At 36.9% G+C, this 26,699-nt stretch overlaps 1 protein-coding gene across 6 annotated transcripts in view; it reads left to right on the top strand.

The window, feature by feature from the left end:
• Positions 1 to 26,699, top strand: part of LOC111190302 (uncharacterized) — a 492,977-nt gene that overhangs the window by 8,405 nt on the left and 457,873 nt on the right. The window contains exons 7-9 of one of the 6 annotated variants that reach the window (XM_049469796.1): positions 2,377 to 2,490; positions 3,785 to 3,898; positions 5,892 to 6,005. The exons of the other annotated variants lie outside the window; for them this stretch is intronic. Coding sequence (XP_049325753.1) covers positions 2,377 to 2,490; positions 3,785 to 3,898; positions 5,892 to 6,005 — 342 coding nt within the window. The remainder of the gene's footprint in view (positions 1 to 2,376; positions 2,491 to 3,784; positions 3,899 to 5,891; positions 6,006 to 26,699) is intronic. 6 annotated transcript variants of the gene reach the window in all.

A 26,699-nucleotide genomic window follows, 5' to 3' on the forward strand; every position in this document is an offset into this window, starting at 1 on the left:
ACTAGATCATTTAAAACTAGATGTTTTACGTCTACAGCTCTGTTCAAACTATAATTTAACCATTCAAATGCTGATTTCTAGAACACCATCTTTAAACGTATAGTATTTACAGTCACCTACATACAATAAAAATGTATGTTACATCATATATAAATATATTTCACATTCAAACATTAATAATATTCCATATTACTGGTAATAAATGTTTAATTTTGTATAATTGTATAATTTATAATTCAAGGTAACTGATTAAAAAAGCATTTACATTTACACCCTTTACATTTTAGTCGACTAAACTGACTGTAGTCTTAGTTGACTATATTCTTATTTATTTAAGATTTTTTTTTTTTAAGATTTATTCATTTCATTATAAACAAAATACAATTTTACAGAAAAAGAGAAATATACAAATCACAAATAAAATGAAAGGCAGCAGAAAGAAGAAAAAAATCTTATAATATCTGCCCCTTTTATCCCAAAAATATTTAAGAACAATAGTACATTTTTGGAAAAAAACAAAAAAAGCAAAAACAAACAAACAAAAAAAAATATAGACAAAAAACATCAATCCTTCTCAAACAATTTATATAGTTACACATTATACTATTTCATTTTTTTTTATACAGACCAGCTTTTATCATTTTTTTAAACACATACATTGATCTAGCATTTTTAACATCACTCTCCAAATTATTCCATAATCTTATTCCTTGAATTACAGTACACCGCTCCTTCAGACTAGTTCGAAATTTAGGTTTTACAAACATCTCTATCCCCTTAAGATTATAACAACTTTTTCTCTTCACAAAATTTAATTGAATGTTTGAACTTAATATTTTTTTATGAGCCTTATACATAAATAATAAAATATAAAAGTCAACTAAATCATAGAATTTCAATAATTTCAACTGATAAAACAATGTATTTGATGGATGACTGTAATGTTTTCTGGTGATAATTCTTACAGCCCTTTTCTGTAGAATAAGAATAGAATTTGTAATTGTTTTACACGCTTTTCCCCAGACTTCAATACAGTAGATTAAGTGTGGAACAATTATAGCATTATACAATATATACAGAGCTTTATCATTAAATAACTCCCTTACTTTGTACAATAATGCAATAGATTTAGCGATTTTAGTTTTTAAATGATTTATGTGCGGTTTCCATGTCAGCTTTTCATCAATGATGACACCCAGAAACTTCACCTCACTGACTCTACAAATCTCAACACCATCAACTCTAAATGGAATATCAATAGTTTTCTTTCTATTACTGAATATCATATAGTTTGTTTTATCCAGGTTTAATGATAATTTATTAAGCTGAAACCAAGTTTGTATTTTCACAAATTCTATCTGTATAATATCCAACATTCGTTCTATATCTTTACCTAAACAAAAAAAAGTGGTATCATCTGCAAATAGAATACATTTAAAGAATCCTGACACATTTACCAAGTCATTTACATATAAAATAAATAACTTTGGACCAAGTACAGAACCCTGAGGAACTCCACATGTAATATTACAAAGTTCAGATCGTACATCACTTATTTGTACAAATTGTTTTCTATTTTCTAGATAGCTAGCTACCCACTGTTGTGCTGTCCCTCTAATGCCATATTTATTCAGCTTTTCAAGAAGAATACTATGGTCAATGGTGTCAAATGCTTTCTTTAGATCAACAAAGATGCTAACACAGTACTGTTTTTGATCCACAGCAGTTGTTATCTGCTCCATCAATTCAATGAGAGCCATTGATGTTGAATTATTTGCTCTAAATCCATACTGACTGCTACTTAAAATATTTTGTTTATCAATAAATTTATCTAATCTATTCACAAATAATTTCTCTAGAATTTTTGAAAACTGTGGCAACAAAGATATTGGTCTATAGTTTTTAAAGACACATTTGTCACCATTCTTATAAAGAGGAACTATCTTAGCTATTTTCATATTATCAGGAAATATTCCAGTTGAAAACGATAAATTACATATATATGTAAGCGGCTCAATAACACAACTGATTATATCCTTCACTAACATCATATCCATGTTAACCCAATCTTTTGATCTTTTATCCGCGAGATTTTTTACAATGCTTAGTAGATTCTTATGATATTTAGTCGACTAAAACTAGACTAAAACTAAAAACATTTCAGATGACTAAATTATGACTGAAACTAAATGCCATTTTCTTCACAAGACTATGAGTAAAACTAAATCAAAATTAACACTGGTCCAAACAGTACTTTAGTGTTACTGCTGTGGGACACCAGTAGAGATGAGCAACAGCTTAGTCTTGGTCAGTGTTTATCTGTTGTTTATTTTTTGTTTACCTGTTTATCTCTGTGTCTCCACTTCACATTTCCAGACTGCAGAAATTTAGAGCAGAACCTCCAGAGCCCAGCTGTGTGTCTATGAAGAGCAACTATTCCATGGAGCAGCCTCATAATTTCAGTAATGAAAGAAGCAGCACTGATGTTAGGTAAGACATGAATTCAGGGTGTTCAGGCCTCACGGTCCGTGGCATTAGTTCTTGTTTTTAGCGCTCGTGCTAGCCGCAAAATAACATCAGAAAACACTGAGAAAGCTGCAGAATTCTTTATGAGATTACAATATCAGTGCGAGAGAGATAAAAGCACGTGTAGTGAAAAAGGAAAACCAGAACACCCCACGCAGAGGATAAACTGATAAATCTCTCTCTCTCTCTCTCTCTCTCTTTCTCACTCATAGTTGATAATTTTGGTGAAAATCAGGGAAACCTGTAGAGTTTATTGAGTTTTTGAGTTTGTTAAGTGTGTCTCTCATTCTGAGCTCTCTGATATAATCTGTAAAAACGAATAAAACCTAGCAAACTCACTCTAAAAAACAATTAAAACTGACTGAATTGGATGAGAAAAGGTGAAAACAAAATAAAATTAAACTATAATGAAACATTGAAAACTATTATAACCTTAAGTAACAAATCAAACCGTTGAAAAGAAAATAACCAGTTAGAATGTTTTAATCACACAGCTCTGGGAGCTTATTCACTTGTCAGTGTTTGACGTGCAGCGCTGTGTTTAGGTGTTTTTACACATTTTTATTTAATAATAGGTCTGTGCTCCTTCAGTGTTGTAGTGTTCATTAACATTATTTTGAACAAATTTCGCTCATTCAAATGGCCCGAAAACAGTCAGTTTATGGTGGTGTGGAGAAGGAGGAGCACTCACTGCAACCACCAACCAACACCCCCCCCCCAACAGCACGCGCTCAGCAGCCCCTCCCCCTGGCCATTCAGTACCAGATTGTTCGTTCTCTCTGTTAGTGCGCGCACCGAAATACTGCGGTCCATCCGGTTGTATCAAACCGAACAGGCCGAACCAAACCGTTCGATAAAATACCCAGAACCGTTGCATCCCTAATCTCTACTGATACACATCTGTTGCTAATGTGGAGCTGTGGCAAGTGCTGTACAACACATCCTTCAAATCTGTAATACGTTTTGATGAACTTGGCTCTACACTGTTACATGAATTTATTTGGTGTGAGGATAATTCATTACATTAGGATTTGTGGTAATTTATGCCCAGACTTATTATTTTCTGCTAGTAATTTGTTCACCTTACCGGGGTCCTCTGGTATAATTTCATTATTCACACCCTATCCAAACAGTACTTTAGTGGTACTACTGTGGGACACCAGTAGAGATGAGCAACAGTTTAGTGTTGGTCAGTCTTTATCTGTTATTTATTTTTTGTTTACCTGTTTATCTCTGTGTCTTCACTTCACATTTCCAGACTGCAGAAATTTAGAGCAGAACCTCCAGAGCCCAGTGGTGTGTCTATGAAGAGCAATTATTCTATGGAGCAGCCTCATAATTTCAGTAATGAAAGAAGCAGCACTGATCTGAGGTGAGACATAAATGCATGGTGTTTTTTTTTTTTTTTAAGTGTGCTTTTCTTTGATTTTCTTTGACTCTGTTGTCCTTTCGAACATTAACCAGATACCTCTCTTGAGAGTCCATCAGTCAGTCTACTAGAGTATCAGAACACTTAATGGATACCGCTCTCGAGAGTACATCACTGCATTGTGGCAATACATTTTTTTCATAACTCTAAGACTTCAAATGTGTAATTACTCAACCAGTAAATGCTGTTCCTTTAAGTTAATTAGATACTAATTGGGGACATGGAAAACAGTCTTTACCAAAGTAAAGCCTATACAAAGTGTAATGTAATAAAAATCTGGATTTATAGGCATCTATTAAGTCATTAAGTCAAATTTGGTATCAGTATTGGTACAAGACAACTCGCCTCTGTTCTCTGAATGCTAGCTACGTTTATGTTTGAGTGTTTAGAGCTGCTAATAAATGAAAGAAGTGCTTGGAAACTCACCCTGGAGTCCAAGTGAAGTGAAAGTGGGTATCACCCTAGAGCAGTTATCTCTAGCCCAAAGAACTACCAGTTCCACTGGTTCCCGTCCACGGCCGGGAGAAACAACTGCCAGGAGAAAAAAGGTGACACGCGACAGTAGCTGAGCTATGCGGTACAGTTAAAAAGCTCCATGCGACAGCAGGTGAACTCCGTGGTACAGTTAAAAAGCTCCACGGTACAGTTAAAAAGCTCTGCGCGACAGTAGATGAGCTCCAGGGTAGAGTTAAAAAGCATAATTTTTGGACATAATTATGTCTAACGTTCCACTCTTGACCTTGTGGCTGTGTTATTATTGCGGCACTGTCACTAAACTGCACTTTCACGATGTGAGAGAGAATGAGTGAGAATAAGCATCAGGTGTATCTGTCTAATTCTCAAATGGCAAAACATCTGCTATGCTAATCTAGGAGTAAATCCGTGTAGAAAGCATAAATATAAATCCTTATAAATGTCAGAAAAAATATAGCTAGTAACTAATAGTTACTGCGCAGATTTTAAGTATATTTTATTTTATAGTTACGGCTGGTAAACAGAGGCGTCTCCGCTTTCCGACGCCGGTCAGCAGGCAGTAGGTTTTCTATTCGCGATGTCTTCAGCAAAAATAAAAATAAATGATTTTCAGCGCATCATTCGAGCTTCTACTGCAGTAGAGTTTAGATTATCAGCCCGAGCCTGAACCGATTCCCGACCCAAACTCACACATGCGCTCCTCCACTCCACATTACCCACTTGTCTTGCAGAGCTGTGTGTAGCTAAATAGCCAACAAAATGGAGCCCTCTGAAGTGAGGAGAAACATTACTTAAGGTGAGCTAAATTTGGTCCAATGCGAAGGACAGTCAGAGGTATGGAGCAAATTCAAGTTAATTGTTGATAGAAACAACACGTGTGTCGGCTTCGTAGAGTGTGTTAAGCGCAGAGTGCTATAAGCTTAAAATAAAGGCTATAAAATAAGGCTATATGTTTAAAATAAAAAAAATCATTTGTTCAGAAAGTATTTCATTTTCTTAAACATTGTTAAATATATATTTATAAATTATAATAATAATGAATTAATTATAAATTAATTAATTATAAATATTATATTGTTTATAATTATATTATATGTGGCTTAATTTATCTTAAGAGACAATGCAGAACACTACAGAGGATCTGCAATATCATGCATTTTTAGGTTTGCCGGTAAAGGTTAAAGTGGCATTCAGTCCTGCACTCAGTCGGTATTGGTGATCATCCAAACATACTAATTAATGACTGGTAATCAGTATAAGTAGACTTATTATTTTGTGCTAATCATTTGTTTATGTTACCAATGTCCACTGGTATAATTTCATTATTCAAATCCTGTCCAAACAGTACTTTAGTGGTACCACTGTGGGAGATGAGCAACAGTTTAGTGTTGGTCAGTGTTTATCTGTTATTTATTTTTTATTTTTACCTGTTTATCTCTGTGTCTCCACTTCACATTTCCAGACTGCAGACATTCAGAGCAGAACCTCCAGAGCCCAGCTGTGTGTCTATGAAAAGCAATTATTCCATGGAGCAGCCTTATAATTTCAGTAATGAAAGAAGCAGCACTGATCTGAGGTGAGACATGAGCATGGGATGATAGTCCGTTTTAACAGGGAGTTTTGTAGAAAGTCTACCAATTTTTTTGTTTGTTTGTTAAATTTTGACATTCAGCAATTAGTGATTTCCAATGCAAATAATATTTTTACATTATAATACTCCACCTACCTGTAAAAACGTAGCCTATCCAAAGAGTACTTTAGTATTACCCCTGTAGGACTCCATAGAATATATTAACTACAGGGGTAGCACAGGTTTAATCAGGTCAGTATGTTGATTTAACCTGTGTCTTTACATCACATTTCCAGAAATACATTCAGAGCAGAACCTCCAGAGCCCAGCTCTCTGTCTGTGAGGAGCAACCACTCGATACAGCAGCCTCTTTATTCAGTAATGAAAGAAGCAGCAGTGAGCTGAAGTGAGACACTAATACAGTGTGGTAGTGAGTTTCAGCAGACTGAATTCCCTTTTAACATATCGTACTTGGACCCATTCTACTTACTTTGAAGTTGAGTCGTTATTTCTATAAAAAGGCATTATATACAGGCTGGACAATGTGATGAATTTTGTTTATCTGACTTTGAAGAGCAAAAAAGCAGCCTGTATATTTCAGTAATGGAAGAGACAGCACTGACCTTCAGCTGGATGTTTCTCTGGAAGTTTTCTTTTGGTATTTCTTTTCATTTTCTTATAATTTTACTAATTACAGTGTTCTACAACCACTGACATTATATGTCATTCTATACAAGACCACCTGATCTACCTTTTGGAACTGAAACTAGATCCACTGTGTAGTCGTGTCACAATAATTATTTATTTATTTTATATATATGGATATTTTGGGATATGAACATGTCCTTTACCGTTTTTGGTTAACCAATATTTTACCCATTAGAACAATGACTGGTGCATCCTTCACTAAGCCTTCATAATCAGGTTGTTTTAGCATTGTCATCACACAGCATTCATGTCCCTTGTATATCTACTAAGGGTAGATGATTATCATGTGTGAGTTCTCCCCAGGTCACCATTATGGTTGACGGATCACCAAGTTTCTGCCTCTCACAATGATTTAACTTTTTCACTTCCTCTCCCTCTCCCTCTCTCTCTCTCTCTCTCTCTCTCTCACACTCTCTCACACTCTCTCTCTAGCTGTGGAAGGGATGTGCGATTCCAGGATCAGTCCAGGTGTGGAGTGTGTGAGCAGATTCAGACAGATCCAGTCTCTATCACCTGTGGACACACGTTCTGTAGGCAGTGCATTAACAGCTACTGGGACCAGTCTGCTCCATCAGGAGACTTTGCTTGTCCCCGGTGCAAAAAGAGATCTAAAACACGTCCAGTTCTGTATCCACTTATGGAGGAAACCATGAAGCAGCATTACTGCCCCCCAGTGAATGATGTCTTACCCACAGTCTTAGAGAAACACAGAACCAGTATGAAGAACAGGTACGAGAGCTTATTCGAGGGATTCAAAACACAGGAGAATAAAATTCTGCTGAACAGGATTTACACTCAGCTCTACATCATAGAGGGAGAGAGTGAAGGAGTGAATGAAGAACATGAAGTTCTACAGATGGAGAAAGAACTCTGGAAACAGCTGCAAGAAATACCCATTAACTGTTTAGATATATTTAAACCAGTTGAGGGAACTTTAGGTGGAATGGGAGCAGAGAACATTAGAGCTTGGATGGCTGAAGAAAGAAAAGGAGATGAAGGTAAAGAAGTGCAGAAACTCAGAACTGTGCTGACTAAAGGCATTGCTGGCATTGGAAAAACTGTGTCTGTGCAGAAGTTCATTCTGGACTGGGCTGAAGGAAAAGCCAATCAGGACGTAGTTTTCATGTTTGTGCTTCCATTCCGAGAGCTGAACCTGATTAAAGGTGATCAGTACAGTCTTCATAGACTTCTGTGTGACTTCCACCCTGAGATCAAAGACCTGCACCCGAACATATTTGACCAGTACAAAGCCGTGTTCATCTTTGATGGTCTGGATGAAAGCAGAATTCCACTGAACTTCTCAGACTGTGAGAAAGTATCTGATATAACGATGACATCATCAGTGGATGTGTTGATGACAAACCTCATCAAAGGAGAACTGCTTCCCTCCGCTCTCATCTGGATCACCTCCCGACCAGCAGCAGCCAATCAGATCCCTGCTCAGTTCATCAGCCGTGTGACAGAAATCCAGGGATTTAACGACTCCCAGAAGGAGGAGTACTTCAGGAAGAGAATCAGTGACCAAGAACAAGCCAGCAGCATCATCTCACACATCAGGATGATACGGAGCCTCCACATCATGTGCCACATTCCAGTCTTCTGCTGGATCTCAGCCACTGTGCTTCAGAGAATCATGAAACAAGGTAACACAGAAATCCCTAAAACACTGACTGAGATGTACTCCCACTTCCTGTGCACTCAGACGCTCATGAAGAGTGAGAAGTACGAGGGAAAAGACCAGAGAGATCTAATGGAACTGCTGGAGTCCAACAGAAAGATGCTTCTGAAACTGTCTGCTCTGGCTTTCAGACAGCTGATGAAGGGCAATGTGATGTTCTATGAAGAGGACCTGAGAGAGTGCAGCATTGATGTCACCGAGGCCTCTGTGTACTCTGGCATTTGCACCGAGATCTTTAGGGAGGAGTGTGTGCTTTACCAGAGGAAGGTCTACTGCTTTGTTCATCTGAGCTTTCAGGAGTTCCTGGCTGCTCTCTATGTGTTTCACTGCTATGTGAGCAAGAACCTGGAGGAACTGCAGTTTCTGAAGCCTAGGGGTGGTAAGTGGAAAGACAGTGTTCTGTTGGAAGAGCTGCTGAGAGGAGCTGTGCGTAAAGCTGTAAAGAGTGAGAATGGACACTTGGATCTGTTTCTCCGTTTCCTGCTGGGAATCTCTCTGGAATCCAGTCAGCAGCTCCTACAAAACCTTCTGACACAAACAGTGAGCAGCTCAGAGAGCATCAAAAACACAGTCCAGTACATCAAACGCATCATCCAATCAGAAGATCTTCCTTCTGAGAGATTCATCAACCTGTTCCTCTGTCTGACTGAAATGAAAGTCCAGTCTTTCTCCAAAGACATTCAGTCAAAAAAGAAGCTCTCCACCGGAGAGTGTTTAGCACTAGCCCATATGATCCTGATCTCAGAGGAGGTGCTGGACGAGTTCAACCTGAAGAATTACTCAACAACTGAGAAGGGCTACAGGAGACTGATCCCAGCTGTGAGGAACTGCAGAAAGGCTGTGTGAGTTTACATTAATCTGCATTCATCTCTACATTAATGTGTTGCATTTTATTTTATATTTACAGAGGAAGCAGAGGAACAACAGAGAATATTTTTTTTTGTTATAACATGATTTGTTTTAGAAATGTAAAGAACCCTTAATCAGATATACAAATTCCCTTACTGTGAATGACTTGTGTGAGCTTTAGTCTCACAACTAACATTTAGGTTTCATGTTAATTTTTCACATAGTAAAGCAAAATTAACCCAGCCTTTAAACTGCTTTTAATTGTATACAGTATAAAGTTACAGTAAGACTGCAGAAGTCTTCAAAAGTATCACAGTATTTCACAATTAGCCTAAAGCATTAACAAAATAATTGTAAATATGGTTAAAATAAAGGGTAATCATCAGGTTGTACAATTAATGCATGTTATTTTGCATGTTTGCACTATACTAGCAAGCGTCACTATAAAAGGAAGTACACACAGCATTCAAAATAAGTACTTAATTAGGAAAAATATATGGGCCCTTCACCTAAAGATTTGCTGAACAGTGCCAAGTACTGATTTTACTATAAGCAGCCCCCCTTAGTCTCAGTAATTAATAGCAGACAAATTACTTTTTCAGTAAACACATTTATTAAATTACAGAGCATACAAGACAAAATGTCAGTAAAATGTCAGTTTATTATATTTAGAATAGAAATATAAACATAAATAAAAAGGCATCACACTGCTACCAAAGGAGCACTCATTATATGGGAAGTGATGTAAGGCAGAAGGAAATCACACTGCAAAACACAGAAATACTGTGAGTGATCAATTACAATCACAGCACAACATATTTAAAGGGTGTAGGTTCCAGAAACACCGCCAAATGGCCAAAGTTCTCCTGCCAGCACAACTGCCATCACTCCAACCCAGTGAGATACTGATACAAAAAGAGAAAATAGTCTACTAGCCTGTTATTTTTGAACCGGGCCGAGGCTTAAATCCACAGATGGAGCGTGTGAGGGGCAGATTACGGCGGATGTTGGGGTCAATCTTGGTGGCATAATTAATTTGCTTTAAAAAAATAATAACGCATTACTGATTAATCCAAATGAGTTGTGTGCATTACAGTTTAACACTGACAGCCCTAATTAAAAATAGATATGTAAAGATGAATGTAGATATATACACAACATTGTACTGAATGATTTTGTTGTAGATTACTAGGTAGCCACCACCTTGGTCTTTAAACTCACTGTGGTAAATATCCATCCTCAAACATGTCCCTGCCCTTTTTGAAATTGAACTGAGGTGGAGTTTTCTGAAATTACTTATTATTACTCTCTTATAATTACTGATAATCGTGTGAATTAGATATTCTCTGTGTTTAATTTTTTTTTTTCTCTTGTAGATTAACTGGCTGCAGACTCACCATGAACTCCTATGAAGCTCTCTGCTCTGCTCTGAAATCAGTAAACTCACCACTGAAAGAACTGGATCTCAGTAACACTGAGCTGCAGGATTCAGGAGTGAATCTAATCTGTGATGGGCTGAAGAGTGTAAACTGTAACCTGGAGATACTCAGGTGAGCTTTCTGTCAGGAGATTTCTGAATGAAAAAATCTTCACCTGTTCTGTATTAAAGCCAGTCCTGATTTAAGTAATGCACAGGTTCATGTATGTGATGGTGAAGTGCAACTGAGCACAGTAGGAGCTGGAGCTGAAATATAACTGCCCCACTGAAACCAGAAGAACAGAACAGTAGAACCGCTGTGGATAGATATAAGATCACATTTCTGTAATGTCTTTCTTTTTTCTAGGGCCAAAACTATAAAATGTGTTCACATATATACATGCTAGTGGCCTGGCCAGCTGACAATCACTAAGAGGAAGATGAATTCCCAAGTGTATTAAATATTTTAGAGGATAATGTGAGACTGTCTGTATATCAACTGAAACTCTGAATTAGGGCTGAAACAATTAGCTGATAATTTGTAGACATTAATGTGTGAGGAACGCAGTGTTGTGGAGAAATGTGGGGCCTCACACCCTTCACTCGTTCTCTGTGTCTCAAAAAATTTAAACACACCAGTTAAGACTAGACAACAGCCATGGTCATTTAACATATTCTTCAAAAATCCTGCCTAATCCTGTCTGTCGAAAACCAGCCCTACAGAAGCTTAAACTAGCCCGATATTTTAGGTTGTCACAGACGTTGACAACATTACATTTTTATTTTGAACGGTTTGCAGTGAAGGCTTTGTGGCAAACATGTTAAATATTAAAGGTAGCCCAAAAAACACACCCCTATAATTTTCACCTTGTGACTATCAAACAAGCCCAATTTAAGTTGAATTTCCTGAAAATAACATCCTACATGTGTGAATATCTCCTATAATTTGTCAAAAGGTATATCACCTATAAAATTTGTCTAGGGGGCCTAAAAATGTAGCTGTCAAGAGCCTCATTAATAGGACTACTAAAAAATAATTTTCAGGTTAGTTGACTACATTGGTCATTAGTTGCAGCCCTGCTGTGTTAAACTTATGTGATGCAACAGGACACTGACTCAAAACAGCAGAGCAAGTCCACATCAGAATGGCTTAAGAAAAACTAAATCTGCCTTTAGGAGTGACCAGGTCAGAGCTGTCTATTGTGTTTGTTTTATATTCAGCTTCAGATGAACAGATAGTCTACTATAGAATCATCTTATTCAGATCAGAATTCCTGGATCCTTTAATAATAGAAAGTTGTCCAGGTCCTGTGGCAGCGATATGCGATATGTTTTTAAAAGTGAGACGAGTGTAGATGATTTGTGTCTTGCTGCTCTCTCTGGACACCACTTTTACTCCATTTTATAAATTCAGCAGCATTACTGTGATGATGTCACCTGGCTGTATTTGAGTCACAGTGAAGTTAAGATAACACACGGAATGATGCTACTTAAATACTTTCACTGTTTTAATAGTTTTTCTTTGTTTTGTAGATTATCTGGATGTAAACTCACCCTGAACTCCTATGAATCTCTGTGCTCTGCTCTGAACTCAGTAAACTCACCACTGAAAGAACTGGATCTCAGTAAGACTGTCCTGCAGGATTCAGGAGTGGAGCTAATCTCTGATGGGCTGAAGAGTTCAAACTGTATACCGGAGATAATCAGGTAAGCATTAAAACAGTGTCACCAATACAGACATAACGGTATGAAAATTCTATATCACAATTGAAAAGGTCAACATTATTCAATTTATATTCAATTATAATATGCAATCATAAATATATATATATATATTAAGTAGTGCTGTCAATCGACTAAAATAGCTTAATTAATTATATTCTTTGTGATTATTTAATCTTAATAAATTTTATGTATCAATTTTTGCTATCAAACCTCTCTCATCCAGTTACTAAGACAAACAGGCAGGGTTGCCAGGTCCTCTAGCCGCTCTCTAATACTGCTGTAGCTCACAAGCAACCCAACATTTCCCACAGGCTCTCTAAACAGAGCCCATACCATACACCTGTAAGCTACATTTGGCAGGTTTAGCAAGTTGCTAATAACAACAGTGGATGGCTAAAGTTTTCGACTTGCCTGAGAACTTCGGTTCACATTACGTTTATTGAACTTTGCACTGGTTGCACTTGACTGTGCAGTGAAGACTTTTAAATTTAACCACGGTCTGCCAAAACATACTGTGCTATTTTTATTGTTATTAAATAATCAAAAGTAACATGTTATTATGAAAGGTTAATATGTCACATGTTAATATGTTAATTATTGTAAAATGGCAGCTGTTATGGATTATGCTAGTTACCAATTTTTAGCTAGTCAGCTAAGTTTATACCCAGAGCCCTCAGCAATCAACTATAAAAGTTAAATATACCTAAAATGTGCACAGTAACTATAAGTTATTATTAGTTATATTTATTTCTGACATTTATAAGGATTTATATTTATGTTCAGTACACAGACTTAATAACTGTAGATTAATATAGCAGATATAGACATTCTATACACAGCATTGCACGCAGAATACTACAATAATACAATATGCTACAAATAATATAAAACTCAGTTCAGCTAAATAAAAATGAGTAAGGACATGTAAAGTTCATCAAATATTGTCAAATATAAAGGATAGGTTGAGGTTTTGGTGAGGTTTTCATGATTTGAAAATGAACTAAAACTAAAACTTTTACTATTCTGCGCATCAGAAAGCCTGTGATTGTTTTAAATGAGTTTTTAAAATGAGTTTTTATTTGATATTTTTTTATTCATTTTAATTGTTTTATTCTTTTTATAATTTTTATCAAATTATTTAAGATATATTTTTTTACTTTTTATGTCAATTTTTGTGATCTTTTTTAAAATGTCCGTTTTTTCCTTTTTATCCGTCTATAGTAAATGTCAGTTTTTATTTACATTTTTTTAAATAGTTTTAATCCCTTTTAAACTGTAAATGCTCAGAGGCATTGTAAATGAGGGTCCCCCTCCAGTGTAAATAATGGTTGATTGCTTGATTAATATTCAGTGTTGCAAACCCAGTTTTTACATAAACAATAAACAGAATAAAGAATAAAATAATGTTGCTCTTCCCTTATATGAGCTGCTGGTTTATCTTCACAGCATGACGGCGCAGTCAGTGTCTCTGCGCTCTTAAAATACGAATGACCACAGACACACTGATTGGTTTATTTCACGTTACGCCCAAAACACACCCATGAATAATTAAGAGAATTAAAACACTTCCTTTGCGCTGTTGGAGCTGCTCAAAGTGTATTTCTGCGGCCTTTCGATACCAAAGACACAGGACACGCCCCTAAATCCAGCTGCGCAAAGCATAATAAACTTGTATGCTTTAGATCACTAAAATAGGGCCCAGAATGTGGCCAGTTTACTTGTCCTTGTACAGTTCAGTTTTGTTGGTTGGTTGAGGAAAGTGCCACTGCATGCTCTTCTATCTTTATTCATTCTTCTTTGTCCCTCACAACATCATACCAAAAACAACCACTTTATTGGTCATGGGTAGGAGACATCATCTGAGCTCCCTGGGAAGATCAGTGGCTGTCCCCAACCATGTTACTTACTGTATCTCTCCTAACACTTTCCAGCTCTCAGCAACATTCTGGTGTGTCTTATTGAAATAACAACTTTCTGACAAGTGTTGACTTAAATTTGTGGCAACAGTGGAGAAGTGGCACTGTAACATAAATGGCTCAGTGCATTAGAAAATACAGCACCCAAAAAAACAGCATCTACATGAAAAACAAGTATCTCCATTTTTGTAAATTTTTAATTTTACTACATAATTTGAACAGACAAACTGTCCCTTACACTGTGCCAAGATTTCTTGGTGAATGGACCAATAGAAATTCTTCAAAAATACTTCACCTAAAATAAACCATTTTTACATGGACTTCCATTGAAAGTTTAGATGTTTTTTCTCTCTTCTGTAAAGTTGCTGTTTTGAAGACATTTGTTTTTCATTGGACAGTGACCATATTCACAATATTATGACCACTTCCTAGTTTCTGTTTTCAGATTAGTTCTCTTTTTTTTTCCCTTCAGGACCCCACAGAGCAGGTTTTAGTTGTGGTGTATCAGCTGTTAGTGTGTGTTGTGAATTCTCTAATATAGACCTCAATTTGTAGACAACTGTGTTTGAATGTTGCTGTCCATTTTCTAACACTTTTTAAAGTGTTGGAGTTTTCTGAAATCACTCAGTGTCTTATAATTACTGATAACTGTGAGTATGAATTAGATATTCTCTGTTTTTTAATAGTTTGTTTTTATCTTGTAGATTACCTGGCTGTAAACTCACCATGAATTCCTGTGAAACTCTCTGCACTGCTCTGAAATCAGTAAACTCACCACTGAAAGAACTGGATCTCAGTAAGACTGAGCTGCAGGAGTCAGAAGTGGAGCTAATCTCTGATGGGCTGAAGAGGTCAAACTGTAAACTGGAGATACTCAGGTGAGATTTCTGTCAGGAGATCTCTGAATAGAAAAATCTGTAAAATTTACCTATCATAGATTGAAGCAGGGTCATCAGTCACGATTATAAATAATTCTCGAGCTCTCAGCAGAGTATGGGGATATATTCTATGTTAAAGACACACACATAGCTCTGTATTTTAATACTTTTTAAAATACAGAGCAAGGGATATACTGTATGTTAAATATTCACACATAGCTCGGTATTTTAATTGTTTTTTTCTTTGTCTTGTAGACTATCTGGTTGTAAAATCAACATGAATTCCTATGAAACTCTCTGCTCTACTCTGAAGTCAATAAAATCAGCAGTGAAGGAACTGGACCTCAATAACACTGAGCTGCAGGATTCAGGAGTGGAGCTAGTCTCTGATGGACCGAAGAGATTAAACTATAAAGTGGAGATACTCGGGTAAGCTTTCTGTCAGGTTATTTCTGAATGAAAAAATTACCCCACTCTGCATTGAAGCAGCTTCACCTCTTACAATTTTGAATAATGTTCAGCGGAGTTGGGTTTTTAGCAGATTCTGATAGCAATATCGGTTTATAATGGTAAGTTAGTAGTGTGTGGATATTGGGAGCTTTATGGCAGTATACTGGTGTTTGTATAAGTTTATGCTGTTGAATACTTTAAATAATTTTCATCCTTAAATCAGTAACAACTGGGAGCTATGAATAAAAAACATGTCTTAAACAGATGATAAATAACTGTTAAATGTTTTTTCATCATTTACATTGACCCTTTAAATTGATTCTCTAACACTGAGCTGCAGTGAAGCAGGTATTACGCAGTTAAAACTAGAAATTATCATGAAAACTGTGGATAGTAATTGTAGTAATTTGTTGTCACTGAAGTAGGGCTGAACAGTAATTGTGTATTAATATAAATTGCAATAGAAAATATTTATCACCAATAGTGATCTGATCTACATGCCACTAATCTGAGCTTCATAATTGAGGATATAATATGCATATAATAACACATGGTAAGACTTACTCGATCTAACCAGAGTAGTACAGTTGAGCTGTGATAAAGTATTAGTGAGTAATGCAGCTCAGAAAAACAGCTAACCTGCTCCAAGCCTTTAGAGTCCGGTTTTTAGCATCTCTACTAACCACTCCAACACTCCGGAGGCTGGCTGGTAGCATCACCACTAACAACTTTAAGCCTGTTGAGACCAGCTGTTAGCATTGTAGCTAACTGTCTGTACAAGGCTTTCCCTTCTGATCACTTGACTGGTTGTTTACACCAGAAGAGGAAGGGGGAGGAGTGAACAAAGAATCTCACTCTCTCTCTCGCTCTCTCTTACACCTACTGTCTCATACACATTTTAGAATAAGAGTCCTCAGGTCAGATAGTATTAATGAGTAAAATAATAAGGTTAAATAATGACAACGAATAATAAAGGACATCCAGTTTTATTTTGCTTAGTAATCCTTAAATAAATATACGGTAAAAAAATATATATATATATTTAATAATCTCAGTTTAATATTTGAGTAGGCTTGGATCTCCTAAAAAAAAATCTGGCACATCTAACTGTCTAGTGTAAATTGTAATTTTTTGGTAATTGAAGGTACATTAAACAATTGCAGGACTCTGTTGTCAGTTCACTGCATTCAAACTGAGCAGACACCACCATCTTCTGTAGCCTGGTAAAGTCAGTGCCTGATTCGTTATTTACATTCATCATTTCCTGCTCCTTTTCCGTAGTACAAAGTTGGACAAAGAAATCATGCGGTGTCTCCTGGTAACTGTGTGAACTCTGTTTTAATTGTTTTCTGTATCTTATAGATTACCTGGATGTAAACTCATCCTGGCCTCCTGTGAAGCTCTCTGTACTGCTCTGAAATCAGTAAACTCACCACTGAAAGAACTGGATCTCAGTAACACTGAGCTGCAGGAGTCAGAAGTGGAGCTAATCTCTGATGGGCTCAAGAGTTCAAACTGTAAACTGGAGATACTCAGGTGAGATTTCTCTCAGGTGATTTCTGAATAGAAAAATACGTCAAATGTACCCATTATAAATTAAAGCAAGGTCACCAGTCACTATTTTAAATAATGCTTGGACTCTCAGCAGAGCAAGGGGATATACTGTGCATTAAATATTCACACATAGCTCTGTATTTTAATAGTTTTTTCTTTGTCTTGTAGACTATCTGGTTGTAAAATCAACATGGATTCCTATGAAACTCTCTGCTCTACTCTGAAATCAATCAAATCAGCAGTGAAGGAACTGGACCTCAATAACACTGAGCTGCAGGATTCAGGAGTGAAGTTAATCTCTGATGGGCTGAAGAGTTCAAACTGTAAAGTGGAGATACCCGGGTAAGCTTTCTGTCAGGTGATTTCTGAATGGAAAAATCACCCCATCCTTCATTAAAGCAGCTTCACCTCTCACAATTCTGAATAATGTTCACACTCTCAGCCAAGCGTTCTCAGGCCAGATAATATTAATGAATATTAATAGATAAATAAAGACAACAAATAATAAAATTGTTAGGTTATTTTTTTTTTGTTTATCTCGAGGTTGCTAAGTAATCCTTTGATCAGAATGGGGCCAAAAATGCTTTTAATATTTACTCATTTTTACTCATATTTATTCAGATTAAGATATATTTTAGTAGTCTCAGATCTGCTGAAAACAACATCTGGCAAACTGTCTCCTGTAAATTCTTTGTCATTCTTTGGTGCATTAAACTGTCAAAACACGTAAAATGGATGTATCGCTGTAGAGATTTACACAGTTTACAGCATTAGTCACTGACTGACGTTCATTACAGAGTGCTGCCCTCAGTTCACTTTATTCAAACTGCGCAGAAAGGGCAGAACACCCCTGACTTCTGTAGCCTTCTCATGTCACTGCATGGTTACATACACCACAGTCAGTGACCTTTTTTATACTGTTTATATCAGTATTGGTATTATATCGTAAAGCCTGAAGTTAAACAATATATTGTGACAAATTTTGGCCTTATTGCGCAGTCCTACACCCAAACCTACCAGTTGTTGCTCACATCAAATTGAGTGAATGTTGGTATTTTTAGATATGCTAGTATATTTTATAGGGCTGTCAATATTAAAGCATTAACGCACACAATTTCTTTGGAATTAGTAACTCATCATTTGTTTCCAACAAATTAATTACGCCACCGTCGTAATTTGCCCCCCACCCAATGTGCATTTTTTTTTCTGAAGCTGTTTGCTTGTGGTGAGAACTTGATCTGGTCTCAGTCCGACCCAGCTATCAAATATACTACTTTTTAGTTGAGCTAAACTGTTGATTAGGCACAGTTTAATCTGATAAATTGGCCAGAACAACCATGAATATATACTGCCATAAACAAACGCTGTCTCTGGTACTGCTGTTTACACATGCGGTATATGCAACTTTTACTGCTGTTAGGCACGTGACCCTGTGCTGCACGTCCCAGTGAAAACATTTGTTTAAAGCGTAGGGGATCAGAGAAGTTAATCTGCTTGTGTGGTTTATTGGTGCACATTTTGGTGCCTTTTGGTTTACGCTTGTGTGAAACCAAACCAAACAGAGGGGAAAACGCTCCAAATAAACAAACTCATCAACTGATCCGGACCATAAAAACCAACTACACGTGTGAAAACGCTCTTTTACACTCAGCAAATTAAGTTATAATTCAGAAATCCTTACAGCCAAGCTGAGATGTTTACAATAAAGTAAAAACAAGTTCCTATATCCAATTTATCATACATTCTTTATTCCAGCGCCTCACGTCAGCTTCATCTCCTTTCAAATCATGTATATAAAGGGGTTGGAAATTAAAATTAAATACCGTGTTAGATACACATCTGGATCGTTCATCTTCCGTTAAAATTACACCATCAAGCCCAAGTTTACACAAAAAAAACTTACGAAAAACTCTAATTTAGTTCATTTTAACCCTAAGTTCATTAACCCTAAGACGGGTATTTAATTAGAATTCAGTCCGGTCCAGTTGGTGAAAATTTCGGGCCATCGCCAGTGTTAACTTGTGTTATGATTCAGTGCTATAACCTGTTCATATATACACATAAAATGTATGATACATCTGACCCATGAGGTTGTTTGAACTATGATGAAAAAATATATATAAAAATAATAAAATTTCTCCCCTGTCTCTCTGTCGCGCTCGGCATGTCTTTAGTTTCCGCCCGTTCTCGTTTTTCCGCCAGTTCTCGGGCTCCCTATCTCTTTATAAAGGTGTTTTTTCCCGGCCGCGTCCCAATTCACTAGCTGGGGCAGTGGTCTACACAGATCTGATTGGCACACACACGTGATTGGTCTGTGCGTTTACTGTGCTGCAAAACACTAGGCAGGTTTCCATCCAAACCTTTCGAAAAAAGAATGCGCAATTTCCAAATTTCGGCAGAAAAAAATGCGAATTAAGCCGTGTTTCCATTCACTACAGTTATGCGAATAAACTTTAGATAACGTGGGAGAGGACGCCAAACAAGCATGGAGAGGTTTGATTCTGTTTTTGCTCTGTGCAGAATTATTTTCGTGTCCATTTGCCATCTCTACATGGTGATGGTGTTTGCTGTTCAAAGACGCCGGGCAGGACGAGCACTGGAAACGTTATTAAGAGCGGAAATCTCGGCGCGACCACGGCGACAGCCACCGTATACAGAGTAGTGGGTGAAACATTTGGTGTAAGCGTAACAACAGTCCATCGTTGTGTGTACGCTGTATGCCAAGCAATACGAATAAAACTAATGAACCGGTACATTGCATTACCGGACGCGACGGAGGCGCGAGAAATAGCACAGCGCAATAACGCGGCGCACCATATACCACAGGTGATACGTCATTTTTTTATGCGAAAAACCCTTTTCCATCCAGTTTTTCCGAATTTTGGCGATGCGATATTCTAACTTTTCCACCCCCTCCTAGCGTAAAACTCGTTTTGCGATATTTGGGGCTTTTTTCGAATTTTTGACTTTTTCCATCCAGCTTTTTTCATGCGCATTTTCAAAATGCGCAAAAACTTGGTGGATGGAAAACCCTCTACTGTAGCGTCGCAATGCGTTTTTTGTGCCTCCTCCCACTATTTTCTATGGAGCGCGCCGGCAGTAGGGCAAACGAGGTGAAGCAAGCAGCAGAAAGTTTAAATATTACACACACCACAGGCTGAATTACAGAGTGAGAAAACGGAGGAGAGGCTGATTACAGCTTTTTTTAGGCTTTTTTTGTGCTTTAAGATCCCCTTTGTAAGATAACAGAGACGGAGGACCAGCTGGTCCTGAACTGGATGTTTTAGCAGGGTTCACCGGGCGATAAAAAAAGAACAGCGTCTCGTTCATACACAGCACTGAACTACAACTCTACATACTTTTGCTTGTGGCAGATAAACTGCTTGCTCTTTCAGGCGACACGCCCCAAAGCAGCGAGAGAAGGGTGGAGAAAGCGATTGGGAGCGATGCCGCGTCGCTGCAGTGTGAACAAGAAAAGTTACGCTGCTTTAAAGGAACACTGTCAAAATTAAATCCTTCTCTGTAGTTTATCGGTTTGGGTCCACATTGGACAACGTCTGGGTCGGGACCCGGACCGCGGTCCGCCTATTAGTGACCCCTGCCATAAGAGTACAGCATATTCTGTTCACGATGTATATTCACGAATTGACTACTTTAGTAATTAGTAATATGAAATATCATAAAAAAAAATATCAGATCATAGCCCTGTTTCTTTGACCCTAAATTTGAATGATTTGGAACAACCAAATTGAGTATGGAGACTGGATCCCCAGTTGCTGAAAGATCCAGAATTTTGCAAAATCGTATGTTATTTTTTTCTTTGAAATGAATGACAAACCTGGTACCTCTCCATCCATCCTTTGGGACTCAATGAAGGCCTACCTTAGAGGATGTATTATATCTTTCCAGTCAACAAAAAGAAAAAATCGCAGAGCTGAGGTATTAGAGTTGGAATGTCAGAAAAGACAAGTCCAGAATTAGACAAATCCAACATAGTCAACCCCTGTGTGGAGACCTATAAGAACATTTAGCTTTACGTTTTAAATATATAACCAGCTGATGTCAGAGAGAGTTATCAAAAGTGTACTTTGTGTACTTGACAACAGTAATTTGAATTTGGTAAAAAAAAAAAAAAAAAAAAACTCACTGGCTAGGCAACTTGGAAAAGATGGAAAGTGACCGTACAATTAATAGGGTCAAGGCAGAATGTGGTGAACATATTACTCCGATATTAAACAGAGATTTAAACGGTTTTACGAATATCTTTACTCCTATCTGTACTCCTCTGGGGCAGAGGATCTAGATACTCATAAATTCTTACAGAACTGTGAACTGCCAACTCTAACTCAGGAGGACCAAGATTCCCTTAATGCAGACCCATCAGTTCAAGTGATACAAGAGTCTATTAAAACGCTAAACAAAGGTAAAGGCCCAGGCCCAGATGGCTATCCAAGTGAGTTTTACTCAATATTTAATTACATTCTTGCTCCTTATTTACTTAAGATGTATTTACAAGCGAAGGAAAATGGCTTATCTCCCACACTCCATAATTACGGTGCTCCCTAAAAAAGGAAAATATGCTACTGAGGTGAGTAGCTATAGACCAATCTCGCTCCTGAATTATGATTAAAAAATATATTAACTAAAACCCTGGCAATTAGGCTTAATCAGTTAATAGGCCAAATTGTTAATTCCAAACAGACAGGATTCATCCCAAATAGATACTCTTTTTATAATCTGCGGCGCCTTTTTAATATAATCTATTCCCAATGCAGTGATAAGGGTGATTTAGTTGTTATCTCTTTGGATGCAGAAAAGGCCTTTGCTCAGTTAGAGTGGCCATACCTTTTTGCAGTTTAAAATAAATTTAAATTGGGTGATGTATTTGAATCCTGGATAAGGATCCTGTATCATAACCCATCAGCTACAGTAATCACTAATAAAATTTTTTTATCCCTAATTCATCTACACAGAGGCACGAGACAGGGGAGTGCTCTCCCACCCATGTTGTTTTCTTTGGCTCTAGAACCTCTAGCCCAGGCCATTTGTTGTAATACTAATGTTCAGGGTTATGGAATGATATCCTTCTCTTCGTTTTGCAATCCACAGTCTTCAATTCCGGTTATTCTCGAACTAACTTAAAATTTTGGTCAGTTTTCTGGCTACAGAATAAATTGGTCTAAAAGCGAACTGATGCCAATCAGATTAAACAGTATCTCAGATGTTTAACGCTTCCCTTTTAAGATAACGTTGAAAAGATTTACATACTTGGGGATAGTCATCAAGAAACATTATAAATCTCTATTTAAAGCTAACTTTCTCCCTCTCTTGATCAAATTACAAGGTAACATTCAATTTTGGAAATCTCAATGGTTGACAGAGTCAACACTAATGAGAAGGTATTCTTGCCACAAATGCTCTATTTATTTCAGAATATTCCTATCTTTCTCCCAAAGGCTTTTTTAAGGGTCTGGACTCAATTATCCTTACATGCATATGGGATTATAAAGTTAATTGTATCAACAAAAAACAATTTTGTAATTGTGTTCTTCGAATTATCAGTATATGGTTAGACCACACATATGTACATCCTAAGTGGATCGCAATAGAGAGACAAGATTGCTTCCCCTATGACATCAGTGCAATAATTCTATCCCCATCTGCTTTGGATAAATGTATTTATAATAGTAATATACTGATCCATAACACAGTTCAGAGTTGGAGACGGATAAAATCTCTATTTAAGGAAGAAGCATTTTCTCATTATTTACCTATTACTAAGAACCCTTCTTTTACCCCTTCCATTTTAGATGCTACCTTTACACAGTAGGAGTGTTTAGGTCTCCACACCCTTGGGGACATCTACATGGGGGGCAATTTTGCTTCATTTGAACAACTTTGGAGTCAATATGACCTACCCCCTAGTCACTTGTTCAGATATTTGCAGGTCAGAGACTATGTAAGGAAACACCAACCAAATTTTAGAACAGCCAAGAACAGCGTTTTCAATATATTTTTCAAATTGTGTGACTGGGCAAATCATGCTATATCAGGGTTTTATGATTTGCTATTGAGTCACAATAAACCATCCACTGATACAGTGGGAGCAGGAATTTGGGTTGCACATAGAGAAGGATCTGTGAGAAGAGGCTTTGGGAGGCATTCATACATGCTCAGCAGATACAAGACATTCCCTAATACAGTTCAAGATTATGCATAGCTTACATTATTCGAGAACTAAGTTACATACAATTTTCCCAGATGTGTCCCCTATCTGTGACAAATGTCAATATGAAGAGGCCACACCTTTACATAGCCTTGTCTGTAGTAAACTTACCAATTATTGGAATGAAATCTTTGAGACACTTTCTATAGTTTTAGGTAAGATATTAGATCCTGATCAAATTCTGATAGTTTTAGAGCTTTTGGAATTTATATTGACCCCACAGCAGTTACTATAATTCGCCCTTATTATAGCAAAGAAAATTGTACTAAGGGCTTGGAGAGGGACAGATGTCCCATCCAGTAAGGTATGATCAAACTTTTACATCTGGAGGAAAAACGATTTACACTAAATAACAGATATAGACAGTTCAATAAATGCTGACTTTCCCTTCTGCAATATTTGGAAAGTACCAAAAACAATGGCAGTGTGACATCAGATGTTATTTAAAATTCAGGAAGATATATTGTATATTTGTAAATGTTGAGTACATTTATACTCCTGCTTAATAAACTAATTTTAAAAGAAAAAAAGACACCACTTTAATCTTATTTACATGACATTTAGTTCATTAAAATGTTATTAGATTTTACCAGTACATGCATGTAACATACAGTGAAACACTGTTATCTGCTCACTCAGAAGAAAAACTGAAACTGCTGTAAAACTGTAAAAATTCCCAAACCCTAAAACTTGACAGGTTGTTGTGTTTTCTGTCTTTTTCTGTTTTGACATGAAAATTAAAAAAAAACTCAATTTCCAGAGTGATTCTGCTATATTACTTTCTATTTGTGCTTTTTTACATTTATTACTTCTTGTCCCCTTTCCATGATCCAAAGTGTCCCTCCTATTTTGAGCACATTTTGAAGTTGGAGTGAGTGGTGTTTTCTGAAATCTGTGAGTGTGAATTTGATATTCTCTGTGTTTTAATTCTGTTTGTTTTTGTCATTTAGATTACCTGGTTGTAAACTCGTCGTGAATTCCTGTGAAACTCTCTGCTCAGCTCTGAAATCAGTAAACTCACCACTGAAAGAACTGGATCTCAGTAACACTAAGCTGCAGGATTCAGAAGTGGAGCTAATCTCTGATGGACTGAGGAGTTCAAACTGTAATCTGGAGATACTCAGGTGAGCTTTCTGTCAGGTGATTTCTGAATGGAAAGATCAGTATCATTTACTCATTCTGGACTGAAGAAGTGTTGTTTTTTTAATACTGCTTGGGGTCTCAGCAGAGGACAGTGATGTGCTTTTTATATTTATTCAGATTAAAAAATATTTTAGTAGTGTCCGATCTATAAATTCTTTGTAATTTTTTGGGTGAATAAAAATGCATTAAACTATCAAAACCTCCTGGAAAATGGATCTATCCCTGTAGAGATTTACACAATTTACAGCATTTGTCACTAACTGACGTCCATTACAAGGTGCTTCTGTCAATTCACTGTATTCAGGGCTGGACTGGGACAAAAATCGGCCCTGGCATTTTTGGTTTAGACTGGCCCCTCATAATTAGCGGAGCACAACCGACTTGTAATTTATGTATGTGGGGTTACAGAGAAGCATAATGTATCAACATGTTAAATATAAGAAGTTTAGTTTTGTCTGTTGTTAACTCCTCCATTCTTGTCTAAACTGCGTAATTCAATTGATTCTCTAATATCACAGCTCAATTTTAATTATTCAGGTTAAAGGTTTTTCCTCCTTTAAACAGCTATAACATGTATTTGTATCAGGCTACAAACAGGGCTGCTTTATTAACTCATGCAACACAACTCTGTCTTAAAAGTATTTGACACTGTTTTACTCTTATTCAGTGTGGGCATACCTTTTGCTAATATTACTTTTATATTTTTTAAACTTACTTTTTAAATTAACTGATAATTTATCATTTTAAAATCTGTTATTTCACTTGTTTTAGTGCTTTTTAAAACATGTTGAACCACAGCATAGAGGCTACAAACTCAAACTATGCAGCCTTTTAACACAGCTTTAACCTAAATATCTAAAATACTATAATGTAGCCTAAAATATACACTTGCTGCTCATCCAACACTTCTCATTCTTGACCGTTTGCTATTTTATCAGCCATTGCTCATTATTTTCATGTAACAGAGCTAACGTTACCTCCATCACTTCAAAGTCCCTCTGTTGTCCTGTCTTTACTAACGTTACCTGCTTACACATTCCTGCTCAGTCTGTCCCTCGGTTTCTCCGTCACAAGCCTGCATCTCCCTGTCTGCTGCCTCTGTCTTCTTCTACGGAGGACAGAGCGGAGGCTACAGCAGCAAGCATGTCTGTGATTTTTGCACATTTTGTAGCAGCTACAGAGAATTCCTTCGTGCGTAACTTCTCCGCACAACTATTTTTGCAGCTTCTGTTTCTCTACGCTGCCTCTCCTTTAACATACGCGCTCAACACTGAAAGTAGTGGGAGTTCAGTGGACCATGCGGAGAGAGGGTGGGGCTGCTTTCGTTCTATATCCTGATTGGTCCAGTCCACTGTCCATTTTGACCGAGTTAAAGAATGTATTGTGACAGATTTTGGCCTTATTGTCTAGTCCTACTCCCAAACATACCAATTGAGTGAATGTTGTTATTTTTAGATGTGGTAGTATATTTTAATCTTATGTACAAGACATTTAGTGTGTTGAAATATTATCAGATTTTACCAGCGGAGGACAGGGTTGTGCTTTACACTAAACACACATACCTTTAATCAGTGTATATTAGCAGTAAAATTACACAATTAAACTGGAATATATTTTAAAATAAACCAGATATTGATATTTTTGGCAGTGTAGGCAGGTGCCAAGTCCTGCTGGAAAATAAAATCTGCATCTCCATAAAGCTCAATCAATTGTCCTGGTATACACTGTGCTGACTTTATCCACTCACCCATTCAAGTCATTGAAGTAATGGTTTCCAATCACTTCCATGGCCACAGGTGTTTAAAACCAAGCACCTATGAATTTAGACTGCCTCCACAAACATTAGTGAAAGAGTGGGTAACTTCTGACTTTATTTTCTACTGAAGATTTGTTCCTTTTATTTCAGAGCGGAGTTTGCCACTAGCAAAACACACAAACAGTCAGCATAATTTCTCTCATATCTACATTGCAATAATACTTTTATTATTCAGTCCCGTATGTTATTTTATTTTTACATGATGTTATCCACCCCATTTGCTAATCCATGAGCAGTATCTGAGTAAAATAATGTAGCTATTTTTGTTATGTAAAAGGTTTTTGCTGGGTTATAAACCTCTAGTATACAAATAAAGCCTAGTGTAGTGCAGTGTAGTGGC

The sequence above is a fragment of the Astyanax mexicanus genome, chromosome 21, assembly GCF_023375975.1.
Source record: "Astyanax mexicanus isolate ESR-SI-001 chromosome 21, AstMex3_surface, whole genome shotgun sequence".
Classification (NCBI taxonomy): domain Eukaryota; kingdom Metazoa; phylum Chordata; class Actinopteri; order Characiformes; family Acestrorhamphidae; genus Astyanax; species Astyanax mexicanus.